Source organism: Aotus nancymaae, unplaced genomic scaffold (genome assembly GCF_030222135.1).
Source record: "Aotus nancymaae isolate 86718 unplaced genomic scaffold, 86718_ANA_hifiasm-v0.15.2.pri h1tg000057l, whole genome shotgun sequence".
Classification (NCBI taxonomy): domain Eukaryota; kingdom Metazoa; phylum Chordata; class Mammalia; order Primates; family Aotidae; genus Aotus; species Aotus nancymaae.
Genome location: NW_026988471.1, coordinates 42636139 through 42663334, shown reverse-complemented (window position 1 = coordinate 42663334; position 27196 = coordinate 42636139). Strand labels below are relative to the sequence as shown.

General features: G+C 50.1%; 1 protein-coding gene across 2 annotated transcripts; it reads right to left on the bottom strand.

Moving 5' to 3' along the window:
- Window positions 1-1839: 1839 nt before the first annotated feature.
- On the bottom strand, window positions 1840-27139 carry ABCG8 (ATP binding cassette subfamily G member 8). 2 transcript variants are annotated; one of them, XM_064364043.1, is made up of 13 exons: window positions 26931-27139; window positions 21904-22005; window positions 20267-20423; window positions 14520-14758; window positions 13872-14004; window positions 13491-13760; window positions 9649-9811; window positions 9482-9562; window positions 7504-7703; window positions 7005-7081; window positions 5808-6075; window positions 4191-4318; window positions 1840-4104 (listed from the first exon to the last, which is right to left on the bottom strand). In XM_064364043.1, the coding sequence occupies exons 1-13, from the start codon at window positions 26991-26993 to the stop codon at window positions 3967-3969; spliced, it is 2019 nt and encodes a 672-aa protein (XP_064220113.1). In that variant the 5' UTR covers window positions 26994-27139; the 3' UTR covers window positions 1840-3966. The 2 variants fall into 2 exon arrangements, with proteins under 2 accessions (XP_064220113.1, XP_064220114.1); XM_064364044.1 differs by lacking the exon at window positions 9482-9562.
- Between the last annotated feature and the right edge of the window lie 57 nt (window positions 27140-27196).

Genomic DNA, 27196 nt, shown 5'->3' with positions numbered 1-27196 from the left:
AGAGAGGGGACCAGGTGCACTCGCAAAGTAAATACCAGACCCCAAACAGTGTTGCAGAGAAGTGATTTTATTTAGGTAGAGAAAGAGATAAAAAAAGAAGAGAAAACTTCTGAGAGAGAGAGAGAGAGTGAGAGAGAGAATGTGTGTATGTGTGTGAGTGTGTAAGAGTGTGCGTGTGGAAGGGGATCCAAACATGGAGTCCGAAAGGGTGTGGAAGAAGGGGACTTTTAACCTGGGAGGAACCCCCACTCCAAGACCTCTGGCCAATGAAAGGAGTTCCTTAGAACTTCCGCTAGAGTGATTGATTTTTGATTCCTCTCGCGCGGTGAAAATTTAAAACAGAGACGTTAAATCTCCCGGATGGAGAGAGAGATGGGAGCGGGGCATGACGCTGGGAAGTTCTTGCCCTTACAACTACGCACCCTTGTGGACCTGGAAAGATAACACACACCCTCAGAACAACATGCATACCTCTAAAGCCTTGGTTCTTTGTTTCCCTGGCCTCACAATGCCTTGAAGAGCATTCTCAAACAAAACAGACCCATTCAATCAGAATCTCTGGGCAATGGATCCCCACTGGCCTTTGTTAAAGCTCCAGCATGAGCAACCAGGGTGGAGAACCACCACCACAGGAAAAAAACACAAATAAATGGCAGCTGCTGTAGCTTCTCCATCTCTCCTGCCTTTGCACTTTGCCCCTTTCCCCTGCAGCCCGGCATACAGAGCCAGAGTTACCAAAGCCCTTTGCAGACCGAGTGGTGAACTCATAAAGTCAGGTGATATAGCTTAGTGGCTGTCAACCCTCATTCCACATTAGAATTACCTGGGTAGTTAAGAAAAAATACCAGTGTGTTCTTCATCCTTCTCCCTTCTGCATTCAGGCCTAACGCCATTAGGAGACCACAGTGACAGTGGGGGAAAACTATAGCGGGCCAAGGGAGGGCGAGGAAGACAGCTGCAGACTCAGGGCAGCTGTGCACGGGAGTTAGAGTCTGAGCAGGGTGAGCAGGATGTGCACACAGGGGAAGGCGTGGCAGTGTAGATGGGAGATCACTCACATGCAGGCTGTTAATCAAATGAGTAAATAACGCAAGGATAATGAAAGCCATGTTTCTCACAATTAGAGAGAAGAACCGAGGATCAACCCTGTGATGCTAGATTGGAATAGGATGTTATCAGAGTAAACCCATGTGTAGTTAGGTATATACGTACATATACATGTATACACACACACACACACACACACACACTCCCTAATTCTGTTCACTGAGACAGCCTGGGAGCAGAGATGTTCCAAAAGCAACGAGCATACTTATCACTAAGATCTTGGCTTCTAAATACCGTTTTCCACGAAAAGGAACCTAGAATCTCTGGAGAAACATCTGATTCCAGAGCTGGGATATGAAAATACAAGATGAGCCTGAGACGCCGGGTGTGGTGGGAGGCTGAGGCAGGCAGATCACTTGAGCCCAGGAGTTCAAGACCAATCTGGCCAATATGGTGAAACACTGTCTCTACTAAAAATACAAAATTTAGTCAGGTGTGGTGGTGAGCACCGTAATCTCAATTACTTAGGAGGCCGAGGCAAGAGAATCGCTTGAACCTGGGAGGCATCGGTTGCAGTGAGCCGAGGTCGCACCATTGCACTCCAGCCTGGGCTATGGAGTCAGACTGTCTTTAAAAAAAAAAAAAGATGAGCCTGTAACATTTTGTTGTTTCAGGCCCTCAAAGGATGATGAGGACATGTCAAAAGGACACAGAAGCCAGCCCGAAGGGCTTCCACTGGTCAAATCAGGGACGAGCTGAGCATCAGAATGTAAAATGTTACAATCCACCAGATACAATAGGAAACCACAAGTTTACATTGATCAAATTTTTAAAATGAATAAACGGAAAGTTTACAATTTACATAGTTTCAAAGTAGCCACTTACAACATGCTTATTAATTATTAAGGGAGGGAAAACAGTAACTTGGCTGTGGAGAAGCCTAGCAGACACCCCTTTAATCAAGTGATCAAAGCGAACGTTGTTGGCATGGGGCAGAACACGGCATCACTTCTGTGATATTCCTGCCGAAGGTGCGTGACCTGAGTTTCATCATGAAAATATATCAGATAAGCCCAAACTGAGAGACAGCCTTCAAAATCCAGTGTCAAGGTCACGAAAGTCAAGGAAAGTTGATGAACGGTTCTGAACTGAAGGGAACCAAAGAGACCTGAGAACTAGATCCAAGAGTTGATTCTGATCTAGATTCTTTTGCTATGGAGGACATGATAGGAACACCCAGTGAATCCCAAGAATGAAGTCTGCAGGTTGGATGGTGGCAACATGACTATGCAAGCATCCTGAGTGTGGTGGGTGCTTTGGAAAAGGGCAGCATGCTTGAATGTGCACGGATCACCAGGGGATCTTAAGATGCAGACAGATTCTGACTCAGTGGGCCTAGGTGGGGCCTGAGACTCATTGGGACCTACCCAACCAGCTCCAGCTGTACCCATTCTGCTGTGCCAGAGACGATACTTGGAGTAGCAAGGCTCTAGCGAACCTATCAAGAGTATTGGCTATTTGCCTCCCAAATACCCATCTTCCCCTTCTTTTGATTCTAAACTCTAATTTTCCTTTGGGACCATCCTCTTCTGCCCTCTGTGCACCTGTTTTAGGCCAGATAGTCCCCAACACTCAGGCATGAAGTGTGCCACCTGGGCCTGTGCCACCCCATCCTCTGGCCACTGTGAAAGGTTCAAGGCTGGTCCTGAAACCCAGGCAGGGTCATCCTCTCTCACACTGCTATGAAGAAATATCCAAGACTGGGTAATTTATAAAGAAAAAAGGCTTAATTGACTCACAGTTCAGCATGGCTGGGGAGGCCTCAGGAAACTTACAATCACAGTGGAAGACACCTCTTCACAGGGGAGCAGGAGCGAGAATGAGAGCCCAGAGAAGGAGGAAGCCCCTTATCACACCATCAGATCTCGTGAGAACTCACTATCAGGTGAACAGCATGGGGGAAACCACGCCTATGATTCAATTGTCTCCACCTGGTTCTGCCCTTGACACGTGGGGATTATTACAACTCAAGGTGAGATCTGGGTGGGGACGCAGAGCCAAATCATGTCAGTCAGTGAAATGCAACTCTAAGCAGCCTGGCTGAGTTAGCACAGCCTCTGCAGGCCCCATTTGTCTTCTGGAGCCTTCCTGAGCTCCTAAGCCTTACAGGGGCTCAAGTCTTGCCCCCTTCCCTCTAACTCCAAAGGCCTCAAAGGTTTTTCTGACCCTCCACATGACTCCACCAGAAAGTATCCATGTGCCCTTAGAAAAATGAATTTTTGCTTCAGTTTTCACACCTATGAAGCAGGATACCACTTACCTCAAAGGATAGCTCACCTAAAGTGTTTTGCACAGTACCTGCCACAGAGTAGATGCTCAATAAATTTTTAATTGTTCACGTTGGCTTTTGGAGCCCATGACCCCACATGAAAAAAGGGGTGGCGTCTTGCTGGTACATCTTAGGTCACGTTCTGTATTGATGATAGCTCCTACGAAGTGTGGGGCCCCTGGAAGATGAGGCCAGATTTGCTAGCTACTGTTATTGTTCTTTCTGGGTTCTAACATTTCCTGCAGTCTAGCTACTCAATTTATTCCTCGTTTTCTCCCATCCTATATCGAGTTGCCTATATAAGCACATATCAAAAGGAAATAAATTAGCAACGTTGTAGGCGCCACTGAGTGCAGGTTTTCTCACTCCCAGTCATCAGTCTCCTGCCAGTGAGCAGAAATCCCTTTCGACTGTCTTTATTCTACTGCCATCCTGTGGCTGGTCTGTGCCACTGCAGCACTGTGGACCGGATGTAGCTGAGTTTCTTAGGGTCATTGTCCTCATTGTCCCCAGGAAGGGGCTCCTGAGGAAGGAGTGCAGTTGAAGGGTCTGCTCGGGTCCCCCACCAGCGGGCAGGCGCCCGACATGAGTCACCAGTCTTGACTTGGTTTCTGTTTGATGAACCTTAAGGACACATAGTACAGGACCATGAAGCCACCGCTGAGGCCAATGACGATGAGGTAGATGGCGTAGAGAGGGTACGAGTTCAGCTCCATGGCACTGAGGATCTGGAGACACAGACATGCAGTGGCTCATTAGGAGGAAGGGCAGTCGGACATCCAGTCATTTAGAACCTGAGGCCTTCCCCGCTTACTTTATCTCCTGGGACCTGGATGGTGAAGTTGCCCAGAGTCGTTTTATAAGCTCTGCGGCTGAACTGAATCTTCATCAGCCCTTCAAAACACCACCGCAGGAAGGACACTTTGGAAATCCACGCGGGCACTGGAGACAGAGAGCTGCGTTACTCACAGGTCTCCCTCATATTCTCACGGCTTCCCCATTTTGCATCGTCTCCCCCGTATTCACACAGTTTCCCCATATTCCCATGGGCTCCCTATATTCGCACAAACTTCCCATATTTCCACGGTCTTCTTTATATTGACATGGTCTCCCCGATATTCAATCTCCCCATATTCCCACAGTCTCCCTATAGTCCCACAGTCTCCCCATATTCACACTGTCTTCCCATATTCTCATGGTCTCCCCATATTCTCAGTCTCCCCATATTCCCATGGTCTCCCCATATTCACACATTATCCCCATATTCCCACAGTTTCCTTTATATTGACATGGTCTCCCCATATTCCCACAGTCTCCCCATATTCCCATGGTCTCCCCATGTTCTCACAGTCTCCCCATATTCTGAGAGAATAGCCTTGGAGAGCCATGTGATCTCCTTTATATTGACACGATCTCCCCCATATTCACACAGTCTCCCCATATTCCTATGGTCTCCCCACATTCCCACAGTCTCCCCCACCTGCACAAGGGCACATGGCACTCTGAGACAGCGCCATGATGGCTCTGGCCCAAGTCCTCTGATGAGCAAGCAGGGGAGAGAGGCCAAGAGGCAAAAGGGCAGAGAGGCTTCTGAGGACGTGGACTGGGGCCGAGGAAGCTGAGAGGCCGTGGGGTCACCCACACGTCTGATCCATAGCAGTTCTCGAGAGGGATTTGCTGAGGCGCCCTGCATGTGGCAGCTTCATGGAGTATGTGGGCTGAGGAGACTCAGCAGCCCCGCACCAGAGACGGTGGAGCCTGTGCCCCGATCCTATGGGGGTGGCATGGTATGGGGTGGGGGAGGAGGCAATGAGCCCCGCCCAGGTGCATCAGGAAAGGCCTGGCAGAAGTGAGGCCTATGGAAAGAGGGGCATGACATTCCCAGAGACAGCAGCCAGGCAGACCCAGAGGTGAGAGGGTGGGGTGTGCTGGGGGCTTCAAAAAGCTGGGAGGCCGCAGGGATTGAGCAGCCCTGGAGGGTTTGAGCAAAGAGGGGCATGGGTTTGCCCTTGGAAAGCTCACTCTGCATGCCTGAGTCGAGGTGGATGTGGAGGGCCCAGGTCACAGAGACCAGGCTATGGCAGTGGCCCAGGCTCCAATGATTGCGTCCAGGGATGGGGACACAGCCAAGCAGACATTTCAGAGAAACAGGAGGCAGAATCGACCTGGCTCACAGGTGGATGTGGAGAGGGAGGGAGAGAGTCGAGGGTGACTTCTGGGTATTGGCTGTGGGACAGGAGGAGGTGCATCTGTCTCCTCTAATGGAATCGTTCCTTCTGCCTGCAGGACAGTGGGCAAAGGCTTCTGCTTCCTGAAGGGCCAGCCTCAAGTTGGATCTAAATAGCAAGTGACCATCTCCAGACGAAAGCAGGCTTCATCCAGCCTCATGAAGCCTAACGAAGCTGGCCCAGGCCTGGGGAGCAGGCCTCACCTGTCCACAGGCTGCTCAAGGTTATCATGAAGCCCCCAGTGAGGTAGAAGGAGTTGTAGAGGGCGTTGCTGAAGAAGGAGGCCATGTGGAAGGTGGGGAACATGGCCGCGGAGGCCAGGGCCATAATCCTGCAGCAGAAGACCACCAGCCACACCAGCAGGAAGTGCAGCAGGAAGGGCTGGAGGCCCGGCCTCAGGTTGGCCAGCCAGTAGGTGGGCATCCCGTAGATGATGATGTAGGCACAGTGCTCCGGAAGCTCCCCAAGGACCTGCAAAGAACAGCCTTGCAATGATGTGAGGCCAGCACCTTCACTGCCATTATTATAAACTTTTTTTTTTTGAGACAGAGTTTCGCTCTTGTTGCCCAGGCTGGAGTGCAATGGAGTGATCTCAGCTCACTCCAGCCTCTGCCTCCTGGGTTTAAGTGATTCTCCTGCCTCAGCCTCCCGAGCAGCTGGGATTACAGGCATGTGCCACCATGCCTGGCTAATTTTTGTGTTTTTAGTAGAGACAGGGTTTTGCCATGTTGGTCAGGCTGGTCTTGAACTCCCAACATCAGGTGATCCACCCACTTCGGCCTCCCGAAGTGCTGGGATTACAGGCATGAGCCTCCACACCTGGCCTATTATAAATGTTTAAAAGTAGCAATGCCCGCCACAGCACCCTTCCCTCCTGATGAGGTTGCGGCCGGAGGGTGTGCTGGGACCCAGGCGCATGAGCTCAGTTCTGGCTTCCCCCTTGCAGATGCCAAGTGCTCCCTCTAGGGCAGTTCAGCCTGTTTCCCCACAGTGGTGGTGGGTACCTGCTATCCTAAGACCTGTTTTCAGGTCCCTACTCCTCCTGACCAGACCGAATAGCCTTGGAGAGCCACGTGGCTTGTCTGAACCTCTGCTTCCAGGAAACACCTGCTTGGCCTGCTTGGGGGCCACAGTGAGGCTCTGAAGAGGTCAAATACAATGAGGGCTTCTTTTGTTTAGATTCTTCCTGACCACAAAACTATCATTCCTGATCCACAGCCCTGGTCTTTTAGTAAATGTTTAAAATAAAAGGTCGAGTCTCTGAAACTCCCCTAGAAAATGTGGCATCTGCGACTTCATGTGCCCTCATGGTTCAGAAGAGCCTTCCTTGTAGCAATGTTTTCTCCACACTTATCCCAGCCCTCGTCGGGGGGCGCTTGCTCTCAACCCTGCACGGTCACCTTGGCAAAGAAATATGGACCAGCAGTGTACAGCCCGTCTTCCAGTTCATAGTAAAGCATCGCCCTCTCCGAGTAACCTAAGAAATGGGAGAAAGGAGAAGAAAATGAAAAAGTAGAAGAAATCTACAGTATTTCTGTTTTGGTGACTCTCTTAATACAATTCAAAATAGTTATCATATTGCCTAAGTCTCTTATTTAAAAAAAAAAATAGGCACAGAAAAGCCATCCTAATTTAGATCTTTGATGAGGCTCTTCAGGTTTTGCAAGTCTGTAGCTTGTGTTCTGCTGCCAAATATAAATCCTGCTAGGATAGGAACAGCTAAGACTCGGTAATTTGCTTTCATTTGCATACTGATATTAACATGCAAACTTTAAAAACATTATTGTGTTGTATATCACAATCATGATGAAATCAAACCCATTCTCCCCAGAAGCTCAGAGGAACACAGCTCGGAGGCGGCTGAGGTCCTGCCTGGCCACACCAGTGGGCCACACTCACTTTTGGAGATGACATCCAGAATGACGTTGAAAGGGATGAGAGCGCCGATCATGAACAAGAGGGCGGCTGTGTCCATGAGGGAGAGCCGGATGTTCCCGTGGCCAAAGTAGAGGAAGCCGATGGTCAGCGACATCAGACAGGCCTCCGCCCCATGGATGAGGAGGGTGGGCAGGTCTCGGAAGTCGTTGGAAATCTGACGACTTAAAAGCCAAGAGGAAGAGATGCTCAGGCGACAGCACACACCAGCCCTGTGGCCTTGGGAATGTCACCATCTCTGTAAGCCTCGTTTTTCTCATATGCAAAATGGGGGTGGGAATCACTGCCTCACAGAGCTGCTCTGAGGATTAAATCAGAAAACTGATGACAGCGTCTGTCCCACAGTAGCTACTCAATGAGTGATTGTTGCTTTTATCATCAATTTATCAGCTTGGTAATGTTACTTAAAGAAATGATTCTAAGGAAAACATCAATTAAGTCCGTAAGGATGTAAGACAGGCCGGGAGTGGTGGCTCACGATTGTTATCCCAGCATTTTGGGAGGCCAAGGCAGGTGGATGGCTTAAGGCCAGCAGATCGAGACCAGCCTGGCCAACATGAAGAAACTCTGTCTCTACTAAAAACACACAAAAAATTAGCTGCGCGTGGTGGTGCACACCTGTAATCCTAGCTACCTGGGAGGCTGAGGCAAGAGAATTGCTTGAACCCGGGAGGTGGAGGTTGCAGTGAGCTGAGGTTGACCTAGGGCACTCCAGCCTGGGCAACAAGAGAGGCTCTGTCTATGCCTCATTGCTTGTAGCAGCAAAAGCCTGAAGATAATCTGGCCATCAAGATGGACTTAACAGGTTGGGGGGTGATTATGGCTAGACTGACCGGAACTCCGAAGAAGCCCCAATCAGACGGGAGGTAGAGGTGCTGCCCTAACTGGAAAGAAGCTGGTTGCAGACCGGCATGCAGAGTATGATACTGCTACGTTTAGAAACGTGTGTGTGTGTGTGTGTGTGTGTGTGTGTGTGTGTGTGTGTGTATGGAAACATCAGGAAAGACACACACACACACAGTGCTGTCTGCTTTTCTTTGAGGGCTGATGTGGCCGGGACTTCCCTTTTTACTAGAGATTCTCTCCTATGGTCTCCATTACTTACAAGTTCCCTATGCTATTTCTTTTTTTTTTTTTTTTGAGATGGAGTTTCGCTCTTGTTACCCAGGCTGGAGTGCAATGGCGCGATCTTGGCTCACCGCAACCTCCACCTCCTGGGTTCAGGCAATTCTCCTGCCTCAGCCTCCTGAGTAGCTGGGATTACAGGCACGCGCCACCATGCCCAGCTAATTTTTTGTATTTTTAGTAGAGACGGGGTTTCACCATGTTGACCAGGATGGTCTCTATCTCTTGACCTCGTGATCCACCCGCCTTGGCCTACCAAAGTGCCGGGATTACAGGCGTGAGCCACCGTGCCCAGCTCCCTATGCTATTTCTACGATCTTCCAGCCGGTGAGGATATCTTAATTTTGTTTAAAGAATAAAAGTAATAGCGGTGTTCTGTGTCATGCTGAGGGCTAGTGCTAGTCCCAACAATACAGTTTTCTCTTTTTCTTTTTTTGAGACAGGGTCATGCTCTGTTGCCCAGGCTGGAGTGAAGGTACAATCATGGCTCACTGCAGCCTCAACCTCCAGGAATCAAGCAATTCTCCCACCTCAGCTTACCAAGTCGACCCATGCCACTGTATCTGTATTTTTTGTAGAGATAGGCTTTTACCATGTTCCCAGGCTGGTCTCAAACTCCTAAACTTAAGTGATCTGCCCACCACAGCCTCCCAGAGTGATGCGATTACAGGACTGAGCCACCACGCCCCACTGGAGGCTGTTTTTTCAAATGTTCTACCTCTCGCTTCTTCCTTCAAATTCACTTTACATAGAAAGGGCTTCATGTGATACACAAAGACTTGGCATGGGGGTCAGTAATAAAATGACAGATAATTACCGGATCAGCGTGGTAAATTGCTGCACCGCCCCAGGCATCTTCGTAGCACTCGGGAGGCAGTTAGTGTCTGGTGGGGCCAGGCTGTAGGGAGGCAGAAGATGTGGCCAGGTCGGGGGGCAGCCACCTTCTGCAGGGAGCTCTCCTCTCAGAGCCGCCCGCCGCCTTACCTTTCCACGCAGATGTCCTCATCAAGATCCTTTGTCTCTGCTTTCCACAGAAAGTCATCTAAGTCACGCACTTTTTCTAGAAACAGGGCTGCAAGTGACTGAGCCTTCTCCCTGGTGGCCACTTCCTGTTCTCTGCTGCGCCTGTCGATGCTGGTCAGGTCCACTGCAAGCAGGGGATGTGGAGTTATGGGTGGCTTGGTCCCTGGCACCTGCTCACAGGTGAGGAGCTCGGTGCACGCCCAGCCCACAATGCTGGTCAGTCCTCAGGGGGCTCCGGGACATGCTCCGCACCCTCAGCCACGAAGCAAGGGACAGAGCAGAGAGAGGCAGAGGGACCCCAAGGGCTGGGCCCTCACCCTGCCAGGCCTGACCACATCAGCAGAAGCCTCAGGAGAAGGGCAGTGGATCAAAAAATGGGCAACAGGACAGGCCCCGCCCAAGTCCCACTACCCAGGCTCATTTTGAGGACATCTTAGGACAGAGCAAGAGCCTTCAGAGCCAAGGGCCACATCACAGTCATGCTCTGGCTCCAACTCCAGCTATCCAGGAAGCTTCTGACGAGGACTCAGTGCCCCTCCATGGGGAGAAGTTGGGCTGGTCAAGGGGAGGCTGAGTAGTTGGGTTCCCAGTTAGTGAGAATTCTATCCAGAGAGTGAGAGTTCTATCCAGATAGATAGTGAGAGTTCTACCCAGATGGCGAGAGTTCTACCCAGATGGCGAGAGTTCTACCCAGATGGCGAGAGTTCTACCCAGATGGCGAGAGTTCTACCCAGATGGCGAGAGTTCTACCCAGATGGCGAGAGTTCTACCCAGATGGCGAGAGTTCTATCCAGATGGCGAGAGTTCTATCCAGATGGTGAGAGTTCTACCCAGATGGTGAGAGTTCTATCCAGATGGTGAGAGTTCTACCCAGATGGTGAGAGTTCTACCCAGATGGTGAGAGTTCTACCCAGATGGCGAGAGTTCTACCCAGATGGCGAGAGTTCTACCCAGATGGCGAGAGTTCTACCCAGATGGCGAGAGTTCTACCCAGATGGCGAGAGTTCTACCCAGATGGCGAGAGTTCTACCCAGATGGCGAGAGTTCTATCCAGATGGCGAGAGTTCTATCCAGATGGTGAGAGTTCTACCCAGATGGTGAGAGTTCTATCCAGATGGTGAGAGTTCTACCCAGATGGTGAGAGTTCTACCCAGATGGTGAGAGTTCTATCCAGATGGTGAGAGTTCTATCCAGATGGTGAGAGTTCTATCCAGATGATGAGAGTTCTACCCAGATGATGAGAGTTCTACCCAGATGATGAGAGTTCTACCCAGATGGCGAGAGTTCTACCCAGATAGTGAGAGTTCTACCCAGATGGCGAGAGTTCTATCTCACATTGAAAATTAATAACTTGGCCTCCCAAGCAGCCTGCCCAAAGCAGGAGAATGTCTGGCTGGTGGGCTCCAGGGACTGGCCAACTTCAGGTAGATTTCTCACTGCCCCCTTGGTCAGCTGCTCTGCCTCAGGAGGGAGACAGTACACTCAGCTGGAGATTCAATCTCATCACCCCTGACTCCTAAATCTAGAGATGCTACCTGTGGGGAGCACCAGGCAGCCCCACACTACAGCCATCCTCCTGCAGGGCCTCTGCCTTCTACCTCCAAGGCCCTGGCAATGCCAGAACAGGCAAACTGAGCCCAGCCACAGCCAGGGCCTCCCTTTACCCAGCCCACTCTAGGCCCACGCATGCCTGCCCACCCTCCCTCCATTCCTTCCCCAGAGCCTTGGCTTGGCTAGAAGTACCCTACTCCTCTCTCTCTCCCACTTCCCTCCATCCACATCCTTCTTTTTTTTTTGAGATGGAGTTTCACTCTCTCGCCAAGGCTAGGGTGCAGTGGTGTGATCTCGGCTCACTGCAACCTCTGCCTCTCAGGCTCAAGCAATTCTTGTGCCTCAGCCTCCCAAGTAGTTGGTACTTTAGGTATGCGCCACCACACCCAGCTAATTTTTGTATTTTTAGTAGAGATCGGGTTTCACCATGTTGGCCAGGCTGGTCTCAAATTCCTAACCTCAGGTGGTCCGCCCACCTCGGTCTTCCAAGGTGCTGGAATTATGGCGTGAGCCACTATGCCCAGCCCTTCCTCCCATTTTCATAACACATCTCAAGACAAGATCACGTCTAGGTGAGGTCTTATAAACAATGACGCGGCCCCCAGTGTGCAGCACTGTAGCTCAAAACCTCAGATGTTTTGGGCACCCCCCATGTAGCTCTTGCATCCCAGGTTGTTGAGGCTTGCAAGCCAGAAGTCCCCTCCAATAACAATATAAAATGTAAAAAAGAGGACCGGGTGTGGTAGCTCGCACCTGTAATCCCAGCACTTTGGGAGGCTGAGGCGGGCAAATCACCTGAAGTTGGGAGTTTGAGACCAGCCTGACCAACATGGAGAAATCTCATCTCTACTAAAAATACAAAAAATCAGCCAGGCATGGTGGTGCATGACTATAATCCCAGCTACTCGAAAGGCTGAGGCAGAATCCCTTCAACTCAGGAGGCGAAGGTTGTGGTGAGCCAAGATGGTGCCATTGCACTGCAGCCCGGGCATCAAGAGCAAAAGTCTGTCTCAAAAAAAAAAAAAAAGAGTTTTCAGGTCTGCTGTGGACATTTTACTTCTAGTAACCAGTCTCCGGGGTTACTTAAATTATTCCCTGGCGGTCAGGTTGGCAGGTGACCTTTGGCCCCTATTCTGGGGATGGCTAGACTGAGGATGACACACCGCCAGGAAGCCAGGCTGGCACCTGAGCACAGGGAGGGAGGCGACCTCTCTGTGAGTCCATGCAGAATGTGAGTACTTAGGGCGAGGGAAGGACAGAGGGGAACTGGGACACTAGGAGGAGGGTGTGGGCAGCTGGATAAGGAGTCGGGGCCAGGGCTGTCCCAGTTCTGTGCATTACAACCGTTCGGGAGCGGGTATGTAGCTCTGGAGGCTCCAGGCTTCCCATCTGTAAAGATGGAGATGGCCTTGGCCTGGCAGGGGTTTGAGAGTCAAACAGGAGACCCTCCAAGCCTGGCACATTTGGGCCCTGTGTTTGCCTACAAGGAGATGATGGCTGTTGTCCTGTTTACTGGTGGGGTCCTTGCTACAGCTTGCCATCCTGGGAGAAGGCTGGGGGCTTAGGCAGTCTATAGGACAAGCCACGACAGCTGCTTCCCCGGGCCCTGGTATAACCATGCCACCTGTCCAGCAGCCACGCCCTTCCTCAGCACTCAAGATTTCAGGGCAGGTACTTGGGAAGGCAAGTGTCTCCTGCAGAATGAAGGAAGTGGCTCACGCTCCCTGAGTGTAACATGCTGAGGGTTCAGAACCCAAGCGAAGGGCAAGTCTGGGGCTGCCAGAGCAATTTTCATATCTCGAGATTCACTGGCTGAGACTACCACCCTGGGTCCCTTTCTGCCACCCTGCACCTTCAGGCTCGCTGCCACTATGGGGACACCATAGCATGTTTTAAGATCTGGTGACTTCTTGACCTTAAAGACAGTTTCCCTGCAGAGCCTGAATAAAGACTCTGATCTTGATCGATCCTAACCCTCTTGGATTTCATGCCCTCCCATCTCTGGAGCTTGCAAGTTTCTAATCTATCATGCACAGAAAGGTGGCTATTTGTCAGAAGCTGCTATTTCCGGGCCCTCATTTCTAGCATTTGATATCTGGCAAACCACCCCACGTTCTTCCCCATCCTTGCTCCTCCTGTCCTCAAGCCGCTGGGAGTTTCTGCCCTGAATCTTTTCAGCAAGCTTGGGCAGGGTTTAAGTGTCGGGGAGGCCCCGTGTGCCAGGGCCCTGGCTGCTGGCCTTGGGGACTCACCATAGAAGTCAGCGGGGTTGCTGTAGCGAGGACATGGGTAGCCGATGGCTGTGAAATACTGGACCATGTGCTGGGCCGCCCCTAGGTAGATGGGGGTGCCAGACGTCATCAGGAGGACCAAATCGAACAGCCTGAAGATGTCGGAGCGAGGCTGGTGGAGGGAGATGAGGACCAGCCTGTTGCCTTTGGCCAACCTGGACAAGGTCTTCACCAGGTTGTGGGCCGTGAAGCTGTCAAGCCCAGAGGTGGGTTCGTCGAGAATGAGGATTCCTTCCCAGAACAGAGAGGAGCCTGGTGAGTCGGTGGGGCTCTGGACAGACCAAGCCAAGCCTGAGGGGGCCACGCAGGTCCCTTTGCCCCGTCTACCCCCCAGGCCCTCACCTGGGTTCCACAGGAGCTGCACCCCAATGCTGACTCTCCTGCGCTCGCCCCCTGACACCCCTCGCACATACGTGTTGCCCACGCGGGTGTCAGCGCACTGCCTAAGCCGCAGCTCCGCGATCACATCCTCTACCTGCGGGCCAGAAGGAGCTTTGAGGCCATTTCAGGGGCCTCCTTCGGGGCTGGACACATTGTGACCCCAAGAATAAAGGTGCCCGCCCCTCCGGCTGGGTTTGAAAGTGAAGGGGGACAGCTCCAGCTCTTGAGTTATGAGCTGCAACGCTGGTTCCCCCGATTCTTTCCACAGGTCCTGAGCCACCTCGACGTGCCGGGTATGGTGCCCTGTGTTAGGAACGTGGCCGTGGACGGGGGATCACGGCTCTCTACTCACATGGAGGCCCAGAAAACACACAAACAAATACACTCATCACACATCTTGACAAGTGCAGTGAAGGGAACCGATGGGCTGAGCTGGCTTGCGGCAGGCTGTGGGGTTTGAAAGGAGGGTGGAGGGCGGGCGGACGGCAAGCTGAGTTGCTCAAACTCGACCTGTGGCTGGGTCCTGAGGCAGGGTAGCGGGGGAGGAGGGGGGCATGGAGCTGGTGGCTTCTTAGACCCTTGGGGTCACCACTGGGGCCAGTGAGTTACCCTTTTGTCACGCTGGGCCTGGGAGAAGGTTCTGGGCAGCCGCATCTGGGCAGTGAAGGCCAGGGTCTCTCGCACAGTCAAGTTGGGGAGCAGCTGGTCGTGCTGGCGCACGTGGGCCACACACTTCCTCACCAGCTGAGGCGATCTGGGCTGCCCGTTGATCCAGATCTGGCCTGACTTGATCTTGCCACCGTGACCTCGGCCAGTGATGACGTCCAGCAACGAGGCTCTCCCACAGCCTGCAGAGTCACCGGAGGCGTCCCTGAGAGCAGAGCTTCTGTGGGGGCCAGCCTGGTGGCCGCTGCTCCCCACGACTCTCCAGGACCCTGGACTACTCTGTCCATGAAGATGTGACCAGCCCTAGACAGATGACATAGCCCCTGGACCTTGATGGGGTGGCCCCAGGACATGGAGCTCCAAGCCTTCTGTCTGCAGCCAATGTGAGCACCCTGTGGGGCTGCGAGGCACGATGGTGCTGGGAGTTCAGGCCAGGCCAGCCAGTGGTGGCATGACAGGATAAGGCTGGAGTCTTAGATGTCACAGGGCCAGCTGCTGCCTGGAACATTTGTCCCCTCCTGCCACCAACCAAGGCCCTTTCTCCCCAAGCACGGCTGATGTTAACTATTTTTGGCTGGCAAACATGCCAGCAACATCTCATTATTCAATGTCGTTTGGTTCAGAAGCTGGCTTCGTGAGGACTAATTTGGAGCATTTTTAGAGTGGCTTTTAAAAATGCAAAACCAAATCTATTTTGAGAAATAATGGAAGAAAAAATAGAGAAATAATAGATGTGGAAATGATTTTAAAGCTGCAGCATAGTGTACACATATGTTCTGACTGTATCTTCTACACCCACCTCGCTCTTCCTTTTGTCAGTGATACTTTTTCTTTTCTTTTCTTTTCTTTTTTTTTTTGAGACAAAGTCTCACTCTGTTACCCAGGCTGGAGTGCAGTGGCACAATCTTGGCTCACTGCAATCTCTGCCTCCCAGGTTCAAGCAATTCTCGCGGACTCAGCCTCCTGAGTAGCTGGGATTACAGGCACCTGCCACCGTGCCTGGCTAATTTTTGTATTTGTAGTAGAGACGGGGTTTCACCATGTTGGCCAGGCTGGTCTTGAACTCATAACCTCAAGTGATCCACCCACCTCGGCCTCCCAAAGTGCATCAGTGATACTTTTAATTCTCTTTTTTAAAAAAGATTAACCTAGTTGAGGGTGGAGGTTGGGAGGAGGGAGAGGAGCAGGAAAAATAACTTGGGTACTAGGCTTAGCACCTGGGTGATGGAATCATCTGTACAACAAACCCCTGTGACACTAGTTCACCTATTTAGTATACCTATATAACAAACCTACATGTGTACCCCCAAACCTAAAAGTTAGAAAAACAGATTCATTGCACTCAGGTTTACACCATCCTCTTCTGAATGATGTGCTAATTATTATTGATTTGAGAACGTAACCATCAGATTGGATCTAGTTTCCAAAACTTTGATGAGGCACTTTCTGTGGCAGCTGTTTAAACTGTGATTGTGAATTGGGCTCAGGCTCAGAACATCTTTCTACCATGGAGCTAGGAATGAGCTCCTTCCAATCCCCCCAAATAGAGTGTTTTTTCCTTGTTTCTTGTTTGCTTTTGAAATGGAGTCTCACTCCGTTGCCCAGGCTGGAGTGCAGTGGCATGATCTCAGCTCACTGTAGCTTCTGCCATCTGGGTTCAAGAGATTCTCCTACCTCAGCCTCTTCAGTACAGGGATTAGAGGTGCCCGCCACCACGCCCACCTAATTTTTGTATTTTTAGTAGAGGCAGGGTTTCACCATATTGGCCAGGCTGGCCTCGAACTCCTGACCTCAGGCTATCTACCTGCCTCACCCTTCCAAAGTGCTGGATTATAGGCGTGAGCCACTGTGCCTGGCCCTAGATGGAGATTTGATTTCCTTACTGTATATTTCTTTTAGAGAGCAAGTTTCTCAAGTTGTGTTTAAACAGTCTTTGTCACACAAGCCAATACATGTGTGATAAGTCCTGTCTGCCACACACTATGTGCTTCCTGCAGGAAGCCCCACAGCACCCAGTACGAACCCCCAGAACCAAGAAGCGTCCCCACGTGATCTTTCTGGTTGCTGTGCAGAGGCTCTCAGGGTAGACGGGGCCGTGCACTACCTCTAGGTGCACCTCATTTAAGATCCCTGAGAACATGAGTGGAGCAAAATAGCCAAGAGAGAAACCTGGGAGAGAAGCTTCAGAGCCAGGCTCTGCGGGTACAGAGGACTTCACCAACATTCACAGAGACCACGGATTCCCACTCAGAGAGCAGGAAGGCCATGTTTCCTGAGCAAAACTTTGTGAGAGCTGTGGGCAGCCTTTCCAATGGAGGATGCCTGTGGCATCTGGGGAGACTCTCTGACACGCATCTCATCCCAAATTGTAATCCCCAAGGGAGGGACCTGCTGGGAGGTGATTGGATCATGAAGGCAGATTTCCCCCATGCTGTTCTCATTATAGTGAGTGAGTTCTCATGAGATCTGATGGTTTAGAAGTGTTTGGAAGTTCCTCCCCTCACTCTCTCCCTCCTACAACCATGTAAGATGTATCTCACTTCCTCTTTGCCTTCTGCCATGATTATAAGTTTCCTGAGGCCTCTCCAGCTATGAGGAATTGTGAGTCAATTAAACCTCTTTTCTTTATAAGTTACCCAGTCTCAGGTAGTTCTTTAGAGCAGTGTGAAAACAGACTAATCTGCCCTCCATGAACTAAGAAAAAACATCTGCTGGCATTCAAGAGGCTTATTCAATGGTTGAAATCTCCAAATCAGTAAATTCAGTAATTGGAAACCACTTTTGGCATTGCTGAGTCTATAAAAGAAACTAAAATGACTAGGGCTATTTTCTTTATATTTTAAAAATTATGGCCAGCGTTCTTTTATGTGTATGTTGGGCGGGGGTGGGGGGATGACAGTAAATCACAGGAAGTGTAGTGGATGAACCTTTCTAATAAATCATTTTAATAATTTCAGCTGCTCCATTAAACTAACTTTGGCCTGAGACTGCCTGCATACTTTGAGCTACCACAGAGCAAACTGCAAGCAAACTCAGTATGTAAACAAATTGCAACTTATCTTAGCAGTATATTCTCTTAGGAGAGATTGGCTGAGACAAGTTGCTGAGTCTCAGCCAATCATGGCAGCCAAGCATCAGCCAATCACAGGCTGCCGACTGTTGAGATCCTGTCCATACCCGATACCTGATCACATCACCCTCAAATAAATAAGGTGAACACCAAACTGTAACCAATCAAGGTACTTCTTCTGCAGGGTTCTTCCTTTTTCTTTTTTCTTTTTTTTTTTTTTTTTTAGACAGAGTCTCACTCTGTCACCCAGGCTGGAGTGCAGTGGCATGATCTCGGCTCACTGCAACCTCTGCCTCCCAGGTTCAAGCAATTCTCTGCCTCAGCCTCCCAAGTAGCTGGTATTACAGGTGCCCACCACCATGCCCCGCGAATTTTTTTGTATTTTTATTAGAGACAGGGGTTTCACCATCTTGGCCAGGCTGGTCTTGAACTCCTGACCTCATGATCCACCCACCCCAGCCTCCTAAAGTGCTGGGATTACAGGTGTGAGCCACTGCGTCTGGCCTGGCTGTTCCTTTTTCTGTCTATGAACACTGCCTGACCAAATTGCTTGGGGGAGCTCTCTGAACTGGTCCTGGTTTTGAGTGCTGCCAGATTTATTAATCATTCTTTGCTCAAATAACTCTACTATTTACTTGCCTGAAGTTTTTTGTTTGTTTTTGTTTTTGTTTTACACAGGCAAGTGAATCTGAAGCCAAACAACACTGAATCTATAGTTAAACAGCCAGGAGATGCTGGGTGCGGTGGCTCATGCCTGTAATCCTAGCACTTTAGGAAGCCAAGGCAGGCAGATCACCTGAGGCCAAGAGTTGGAGATCAGCCTTGCCACCATGGTGAAACCACAGCTGTACAAAAACATTAGCCAGGCATAGTGTTGCGCATCTGTAATCCCAGCTACTTGGGAGGCCAAGGCAGGAGAAGTGCTTGAACCTGGGTAGGGGGCGGGGGCAGAGGTGGCAGTGAGCCGAGATCACACCACTGCACTCTAGCCTGGGCTACAGAGCAAGACTGTCTCAAAAAAATCAATGTAATTTATTCATTCTTTTTTAAGAGATAGGATCTTGCTCTGTTGCCCAGGTTGGAGTGTAGTGACACAATCATAGCTCACTTCAGTTTTGAACTCCTGGCTCAAGCACTCCTCCTGAGTAGCTGGGATTATAGGGGCATACCACCATGCCCAGCTAATTTTTTAAATTAAAAAAAACACTTCAGCGATGGAGTCTCCTCCCTATGTTGCTCAGGCTAGTCTTGAACTCCTGGCTTCAAGCAGTCCTCCTGCCTCAACCTCCCAACTATTCAATATAATTCTTGCTTAGCCTCTCTAAACTTTTCTCAACCACAAATCAGGGATACTGACAGCTAGAGGGTTGCGTGTGACAAATATTAACCATGATGACCCTAAGTAAGGACCCAGGTGTCCCCTAGATGCTGGATTCAGGAAGAGAAGGCAGATATAACAAGAAACACTGCTAGATGTTATAAATAAAAATACAATAGTAGGCCCCTAAGGGATCTATTTTTTTCTTATTTGGGTCAGGATTGTAGGGACAGGGACAGGGACAGAGTGAGACGAACTTAACGACTGTGCATGCTGTTTCAGTTACAAAGTGCATTTACACACAAGATCTCATTTGATCTTTGGTTATATAGTAAACAGAACTTATCTATCAGAAGGGTGTAAAAGTTTGGAGCTGATGTTTAAAAAATTGAGTAATCTCTACCCCTGGAAATGATTAATGAAAAGGTATAAACTGCCCTCTCTAACACTATGTAAGGGTGTCCCAGGGAGAAATGCCTTGATCTGAGAATCATGAAACCAAAGTTCTAGTTCTAGCTCTGAATGAAATATGTGTCCTTAGGAGAATCACTCAGTTTCTCTGGGTTTGAGTCTCCTCATCAGTCAAATGGAGGGGAGTGTGAGTGTGAATGTGTGTGTGTGTGCGCGCGCGCGTGCACCCACACAGGAAGATACTCTAAACACACTGAGGAGTAGGGAGTTTGAACACCTTCCTCTGAAAATGCTTCCAAACTGGTAGGGAGAAGGAAAAGCAGAACACGGTTAGAATGAACTCTGTTCCCCAAACCCCCTTTCAGCTCAGATATTCTCTCATTTTAAATTTGGCCATGGAAGTGACTATTTGAGACACTCCAAGAACCTGGCTCTTTGCAGACAAGTGAAGGTTGTGCTAAGTAAGATGCTGGAGGGGCCGTGTGAGGGGTGAGAGTGTGGCAGGGGCTGCCTGGCCATAATCAGAATGTGATCGTGGAGGAATGACCTGAGCTAATGCCTCTCATGGCTGGAGGAGTCTGAAAAGATCATTACATGCTGAAGCTGTTTGCTAAGCTCTCAGTCCAGGTGTTAACCAAAGTCAGATGCTCTGGCTGCAGCCTCGGGTGAACAAGAGGCGCACTCATGATTTGTAACAACAGCACCTACCTACAAGCCAGCAAATGGAGGTTGAGCCCAGGTCTGTCTGACCCAGAACCTGTGCTCTCAACCATTCTGCTGTATTATTCCACTAGTCAGCAAAGAGTTCCATAAGAAGCGTCCATTTGTCCAAAGGAACATTCTGCATCCCAGGAGAGAAACCATTTCCCAGCTATTTGCCTTTCTGGGTACCTGAGCTCCCTATGATGGCCAGCATCTGCCCACTTCTCACTTTGAAGCTCAGGTTCTGGATGCCCAGCTCACAAGAACTTCCGCGGCTGTGAGATGTCCAGGGAATCTTGAACTGAGCCAGGTGCTCAAACCAAGAGAACTGAGAGGCCATGTCCACCTGTGGGGAGACATCAGAAACTTCCTTAGAGAGCTGAATGGTTCAGAGGGCTTCAGCAACTTCTGTTCAGCTCCCTCATGTCCCAGGTGGCCCCTCTCTGCAGAGGACATGTCCCCACCTACACGCAATAAACTCCAACCCAGATTCTACCAAACACAGAAGCTGGACCCAGGCTGAGAACCTGTAGCTCCTGTTTCCAGGTTTGAAGATAAGAGGAATGAAAAGCATGTGCAGTCCGGACACAGTAGCTCATGCCTGTAATCTCAGCACTTTGGAAGATTGAGGCAGTTGGATCACCTGAGGTCAGGAGTTCGAGACCAGCCTGGCCAACATGGTAAAACCCATCTCTACTAAAAATACAAAAATTAGCCAGTGTGGTGGTGGGCACCTGTAATTCCAGCTACTCAGGAGGCTGAGGCAGGAGAATCGCTTGAATCTGGGAGGCAGTGAATCAGAGATTGCAGTGAGTTGAGACTGCATCACTGCACTTCAGCCTGGGTGACAGAGTGAGACTCCATCTCAAAAAAAGGAAAAAGAAAAAGAAAAAAGAAAAGCATGTGCAATCGTGGTATAAAAAGCAAAATGTCTTCACTTGATGACAGTAATTTACCAATAATTCATCAAATGTTTACTATGTGCAAGACATTGTGTTAATCACTTAACATCCGTCATCTTATTCAATCCTCATTGCAAACATAGATACTATTAGAATCCTTGTTTTACAGATGAGGCTCAGGGCAGTTAAAGTAACTTGCTCAAGGCCACAGAGTTGGTAAGTGGTAGAGCAGAGAAAGGCTCATTGGCTTGTCCCAACTCACTCCCACAGGAAGCCAGACTCAGGCCTCTGATGTTCACCATACCAGGCCCCACCATGATCCATCTGGGCCCTGGGGAGCTGTGGGAATATGGATCCTTGAATCTGACCAGTGGGTTCCTGGGTGCCTCTGAAAGGCCAGTGGTTGTCCTTGCACACTGGATGTTTCATAAGCTCCAGGGACAGTACATTTTACTATATATATACTCAATGAAATCTGAATAAAGTGTAGTTAGTAGCATTGTATATTGTTAATTTCTTAGTGTTCATAATTATACTATGGGTCTGCAAGATGTTAACATTAGGGGAAACTGGACAATTGGTATATAGAAACACTGTATTATTTTTGCAATTTTTTCCAAAATCTAAAATTATTTCAAAATATAGTTTAAAAAGAGTCCCAGAGATACTTTTCTATAGGTTCACTCATTTTGCTTTATGTTTATAGAAGAGTTGCATTCTCTTTTCAAGCCTCTCAGCCTCCAGCTCTGATATATGCCACTGATGCCACAAATTGCACCTGACATATGAGGTGTCAATGTGGACTGGACTCTGTCCTTGGGGGTGGAGGGCCTGCAGGGTGGGCCCTCCCCTTTCTTCCACCTGGGGAATTTCCCGACTGTCCCTGCCTGCTCCTCTCCCCTTAAACCCAGACGTGCCTCTTACCTGATAGTTGAGGTCTTTGACCTCCAGGGTATTGGGCTGGCCACTGTAGGTGAAGTACAGGCTGTTGTCACTTTCCGAGGAGAACAATCTATCCTGGAGGCCCTGTGGGAGACAGAACAGGTGAGGGGCTCCCTTGCTGCCCCGGAGAACCTCAACCTCGGGCTGGTGGAGGCTAGATCCAGACTCCATACTGGAGAGACTTCTATAAACAAACCTCTGTGCTCCAAGAAGACCTGACTGGAGTGAGCAAACCCTTGGCCTTCAACTTTCTCTTCCCTGCAGCTGGCTTAATATCTCCTGATGCCAAACAGACATAACACATGCAGCATGTGAGAGGGAAGCAGCCATCAAGAGTTAATGCCCAATACTCAGGAAGACACCACCCTGAGAACAGTCCTGTCTTATTTTCTTGAGGAGTTCATCCAACGGCAGTTGAAAATGCTGTTGGGAGCTTTGAGAGGAAGTTCTTGTCATCATCATCATCATCATCATCATGTTGTTATTGTCGAAGTGGTGGTTTATTTGAATGTACATTAAAAAATCAGTGTTTCATGGTATCAGCTGATACCTTTGAATGGTATCAACCATCTGCAGAGCTGAATTCCTATTTTGACAATTCAATTATTTAAATCATTGAGGCTTAAACAAAGAACCAACTAGGAAGTCCCCCACCACTTATTTTTCTTTAGCTGGGTCTTGCCGTGTCACCCGGGATGGAGTGCAGTGGCACAATCACAGCTCACTGCATCCTCGCCTCTCAGGCTCAAGCAATCCTCCCACCTCAGCCTCTCAAACAGCTGGGATTACCATAAAGACCCAAAATTATACAGGAAAAAAAGTGGGAAAGATAAACACCTAATTCAGGAGAGGGGTTATCTCTGGGGAGAGGGGAGAGATGAAAGGAGAAAGGGAACGCAGTAGGAGTGTGGGGATCAGGCTTCAAGCTTTTGGTAATTGGTGGTGGGTACACGAGAGTTCTTTAAGCTGATCTGTGTACAAGATTTCACAATATGTTGTCAAACTGAGAGAGCAAGCCAGTGAGTGGAACTCCAGAGTTCCATTCCCACTTCAAATCCCAGCTGCCAAAGCCCCAAAGCAGGAGGGAGGTTGGGGGAGAGGAGGTGAGAGTGTCTGGACTCCTGCCAGGTCAGCCCTTTGGCCTCTCCATTGTCACTGTACACATTGCCTCGTTTTCCCATTTTTGTTGTTGTTAAATAATAAAAAATCTTAGTCATTGCCAGCTATGTGCGGTGGCTCATGCCTGTAATCCCAACACTTTGGGAGGCCCAGGTGGGCAGATGACCTGAGGCCAGGAGTTCAAGACCAGCCTGGCCAACACAGCGAAACCCCCGTCTGTACTAAAAATACACATACAAAAAAAATTAGCCTGGCATGGTGCTGCACCCCTGTAGTCCCAGCTACCCTACTCGAGAGGCTGAGGCAGGAGAATCGCTTGAACCCGGTAGGTGGAGGTGCAGTGAACTGAGATTGTGCCTCTGTACTCCAGCTTGGGTCACAGCGTGAGACTCTGTCAAAAAAAAAAATCTTATTCATTATTAAGAAACTCATGAGATGGGGTCTCACTCTGTCACCCGGGCTGGTGTGCAGTGGTGCTATCTCAGTTCACTGCAACCTCTACCTCCTGGATTTCAAGTGATTCTCCTGCCTCAACCTCCTGAGTAGCTGGGATTACAGGTGCCTGCCATGACACCCAGCTGATTTTTGTATTTTTAGCAGAGACGGGGTTTTACTATGTTGGCCAGGTTGGTCTCAAACTCCTGACCTCAAGTGATACCACCCTCCTCGGACTCTCAAAATGCTGGGATTACCGGCGTGAGCCACCGCGCCCAGCTGTTGCTGTTGTTTCTAAAGCAAATATCTGCAGGAAGGATATTAGACAATTGGCATCAGATGTAAATGAGCTGAGAAATTATTTCCGATGGCCAAAACATCCCCAGGTCGGATATAGGCCTGGAGGAGGGTCTAAGGAAGGGAGGTCAGACATTTGGAGTCTAGAGAGATGTGTGGAGGTGACCTGCAGCTGAGCTGGGTTCCACTGTGTGGTGCTTTTAGAAGGGGAGGAAGCTGGAGGAAAGAGGAGGCAGAGCAGAAACTGGATAAGAGGAAGGGGAGAGGTGCCTGGTTCCTTGTTCCAAGGCTTGCCCCAAGCCCCTTCACTGTGGGGTGGGAAGGCAGGCACGGGCCAGCCCGGATTCCAATCACCATTGAGGGATGGTGCCTTCCGGGAGTTCCACAGGCAGCTCATCTTTCGGAGGAAGAAAATTTGTGCCTGGGTTGGGAACGACCGCTGTTCCATTTTTAAATATTTTCCTTGGCTCCCAGGAAGGATTTGTTAGACTCTTCTTGAGGTTTTGACAAACTCTCTGTATTTTTCAAATACTTAAATATCTATTCGGCTGACATCTTAATCAGTACGACTGTCAGAACATCACTCGAATTTCTGACAGATGACACCCAAAAAAGCAAAAGCAGGTTTATTTGTAGGTAACCAGCTCTGCTCCTGCTGGGCTACATTGTAATTTCTCCTTGTATTAACTTCTGATCGAATTCCTGAGTCAGAAGCCTAGGCAAGAAGGAAACTCACAGAGCACGTGTTTCTAGTTCGGAGATGAGGAGCCTGTGCCTGGCGGGGAGTGTGGTGCTGAGACTCACAGCTGCGGGGGTTGGCGAGGGGACACTAGGGACTTGTTTCTGACTGAAGAAATTTTATCAAATCATTCAGCCTAGATCACACACAGTTCTGACTGCTGCCGGGGTCTCTCTTGTCCTTCTCTGTCACTGCTCCTGCCCATGGCATGAGGAGTTTGTGGGTTAAGGGCACCTGCCACTCCGGGTACCCAAGATGCTAGAATTCTCTGTGCAAATGGCCCTAAGTTCATTTCCAGGGTCTGTGCACCTCCTCCCAAGCCCAGCCTCCTGAGCACCCTTAGGCCAGAGGGGCATATGTCTGTGCAGGGCAGGGCTGCAATGCAGGTAGACACATATGTCTGTGCAGGGCAGGGCTGCAATGCAGGTAGACAGGAGGGTGACCACCCAGGCTGTTGAGGGCCTCATGGAGTGAGATGGAGCTGAAGGGGGCAGAAAAGGGGGACAGGTTTCGGCTTGGACTGGAAGGGGCTCATCTGTACCAGCGCATTCTAGTCAAGATGCCCTAGAATTTCTCAATTTACACCTGGCCTTTCAGGTTGTGAGGAAGATATGTCAAGATAAGAGGATAGAAACTGTTTTTTAAAAATTTTTTTTAAATTTCAATTTTATTTTTTGAGACAGAGTCTCACTCTGTCGCCATGCTGGAATGCAGTGGTGCAATCTCAGCTCACTGCACCTCTTCGTCCTGGGTTCAAGAGATTCTCCTGCCTCAGTCTCCTGAGTAGCTGGGACTACAGGCACCCGCCACCAGGCCCAGCTGATTTTTGCATTTTTAGTAGAGACTGGGTTTCACCACATTGGCCAGGATGGTCCTTGGTCTCCTGGCCTTGTGATCCACCCACCTCAATCTCCCAAAGTGCTGGGATTACAGGCGTGAGCCACCTCGCCTGACCAGAAACTGTTCAATTTAACTGTTCTTAGCTTGACTGATGACTTTTATATATCTAGACATAGGAAATGTGACCCTCATCCTCTTGTTCCAAGCCCCACAGGTGTTGGGGCAGACCATCGCTCAGCACCTGGAGTGACAGGATGGGACGGAAGGGGACTGGAAATGGCAGGGCCTGTGTGCATTTCTGGATGTGAGGTCCTAGCATTTCTTTGCCTCTCAGGCTGCCGTGGCTGAATCATCAGCCCTCCCAGGCAGAAAGTGTTCCCAAAGCCCCACTGACTCTCTATCCTATTCAAGGGGTAAGCATTTCCCGAAGTTGTGGGCCCCACGAAGTATTCAGAGAGCAGAGACGATCATGTGTGATGATTGCAGAACTGACTAGAAATGGTGGGCTCCTTGGGTCTGGCCGAGTCAAACCCTGGAAACTCAAGGCCAGTGCAGGTGGCCTGTGGTTTTCCCCGCCGGGTGTGGAGTCCTCACTCATGCTTGTCTTTCTCTCCTCCCTTCTCCTGACAACAGGCAGAGATGGAAAGGTGGGATGGGGTGGGGGGCAGGGTGGGGATCTGCTTCTCGCCTGTCTTCCATTTTAGCCTCCCACTTCAAATCCTGCCACACCCCGATTCCAGTCAAAAGCTATTTCTGAAGTAAACACTTTTCAGGTAAAATGAGGAAGGAAAGCTTGTACTTCCACCTCCTGCCGCCTGGATGCCTCTATGCCTTCCAGCTTTCTCCCAGACCTTATGATTGCCTGCTAGAGCCACGCATGCTGATGTTCCCACAAAAGTCATCTGTCACCTTGTCTCACCCATCACTTTACTACTGAGACCAACCTGACAGCCACGTGGGTGGAGAAGACCCCAGAGGAGTCCCTGGCATGTGTGAGCATGTTTCTGTGATGAAGTCTCATTTGGAAAAAGTGAAATTGGCCAGGTGCGGTGGCTCGTGCCTGTAATCCCAGCACTTTGGGAAGCCGAGGAGGGTGGGCCACCTGAGGTCAGGAGTTTGAGTCTGACCAACATGGTGAAACCCTCTCTCTACTAAAAAATACAAAATTTGTATTTTTGGTAGGTGCCTGTAATCCCAGCTACTTGGGAGGCTGAGGCATGAGAATGGCTTGAACCCGGGAGACAGAGGTGAACAGAGATCGTGCCACTGCACTCCAGCCTGGGCAACAGAGCTAGACTCCGTCTCAAAAAGAAAACGTAAAATTGTCCCGCATCACACACAAGAACATCACTTCTCCAAAGGAGCATTTCTTAGGGCAGGAAGTGACCTCAGAGGCCTCTGGGACCCTGAATCTGTTCCCCTTAGCCCTTGGACATGCAGGAAACAGTCCTGTGGCCATGTCCTCGCGCTGCTGGCTGTCTGAGTGGGGCTAGGACGGAAGGCTCCTGAGGGAAGAGAGAAAGGTTCCATTTCTCCTGCCCGCCCACCAGGCCTGGGCCACCTCCCATCGCTCACTCACCAAGGCATCCTGGGGAGTGGCCCCTTTCGGCAGCCCTCTCTCCTCGGTGGTCTTCCCAGCCATGGGGCCCACAGGTCTGTGCCGTTCGGCTCAGCTCTTAGACCCGGGCTGCTGCCTGTCAGGGCCAGTGTCTTCGCTCTGTTTCCTGGAGCAGGGACACATCAGCCTCCTGTTCTGGGCCCGGCTCTCCCAGCATTCCTCTCTGGCAAGTCCACCTAAAAACACATGTGTGTTCTGCCCTCTCTCAAGATAAGGACGCGCTGGCT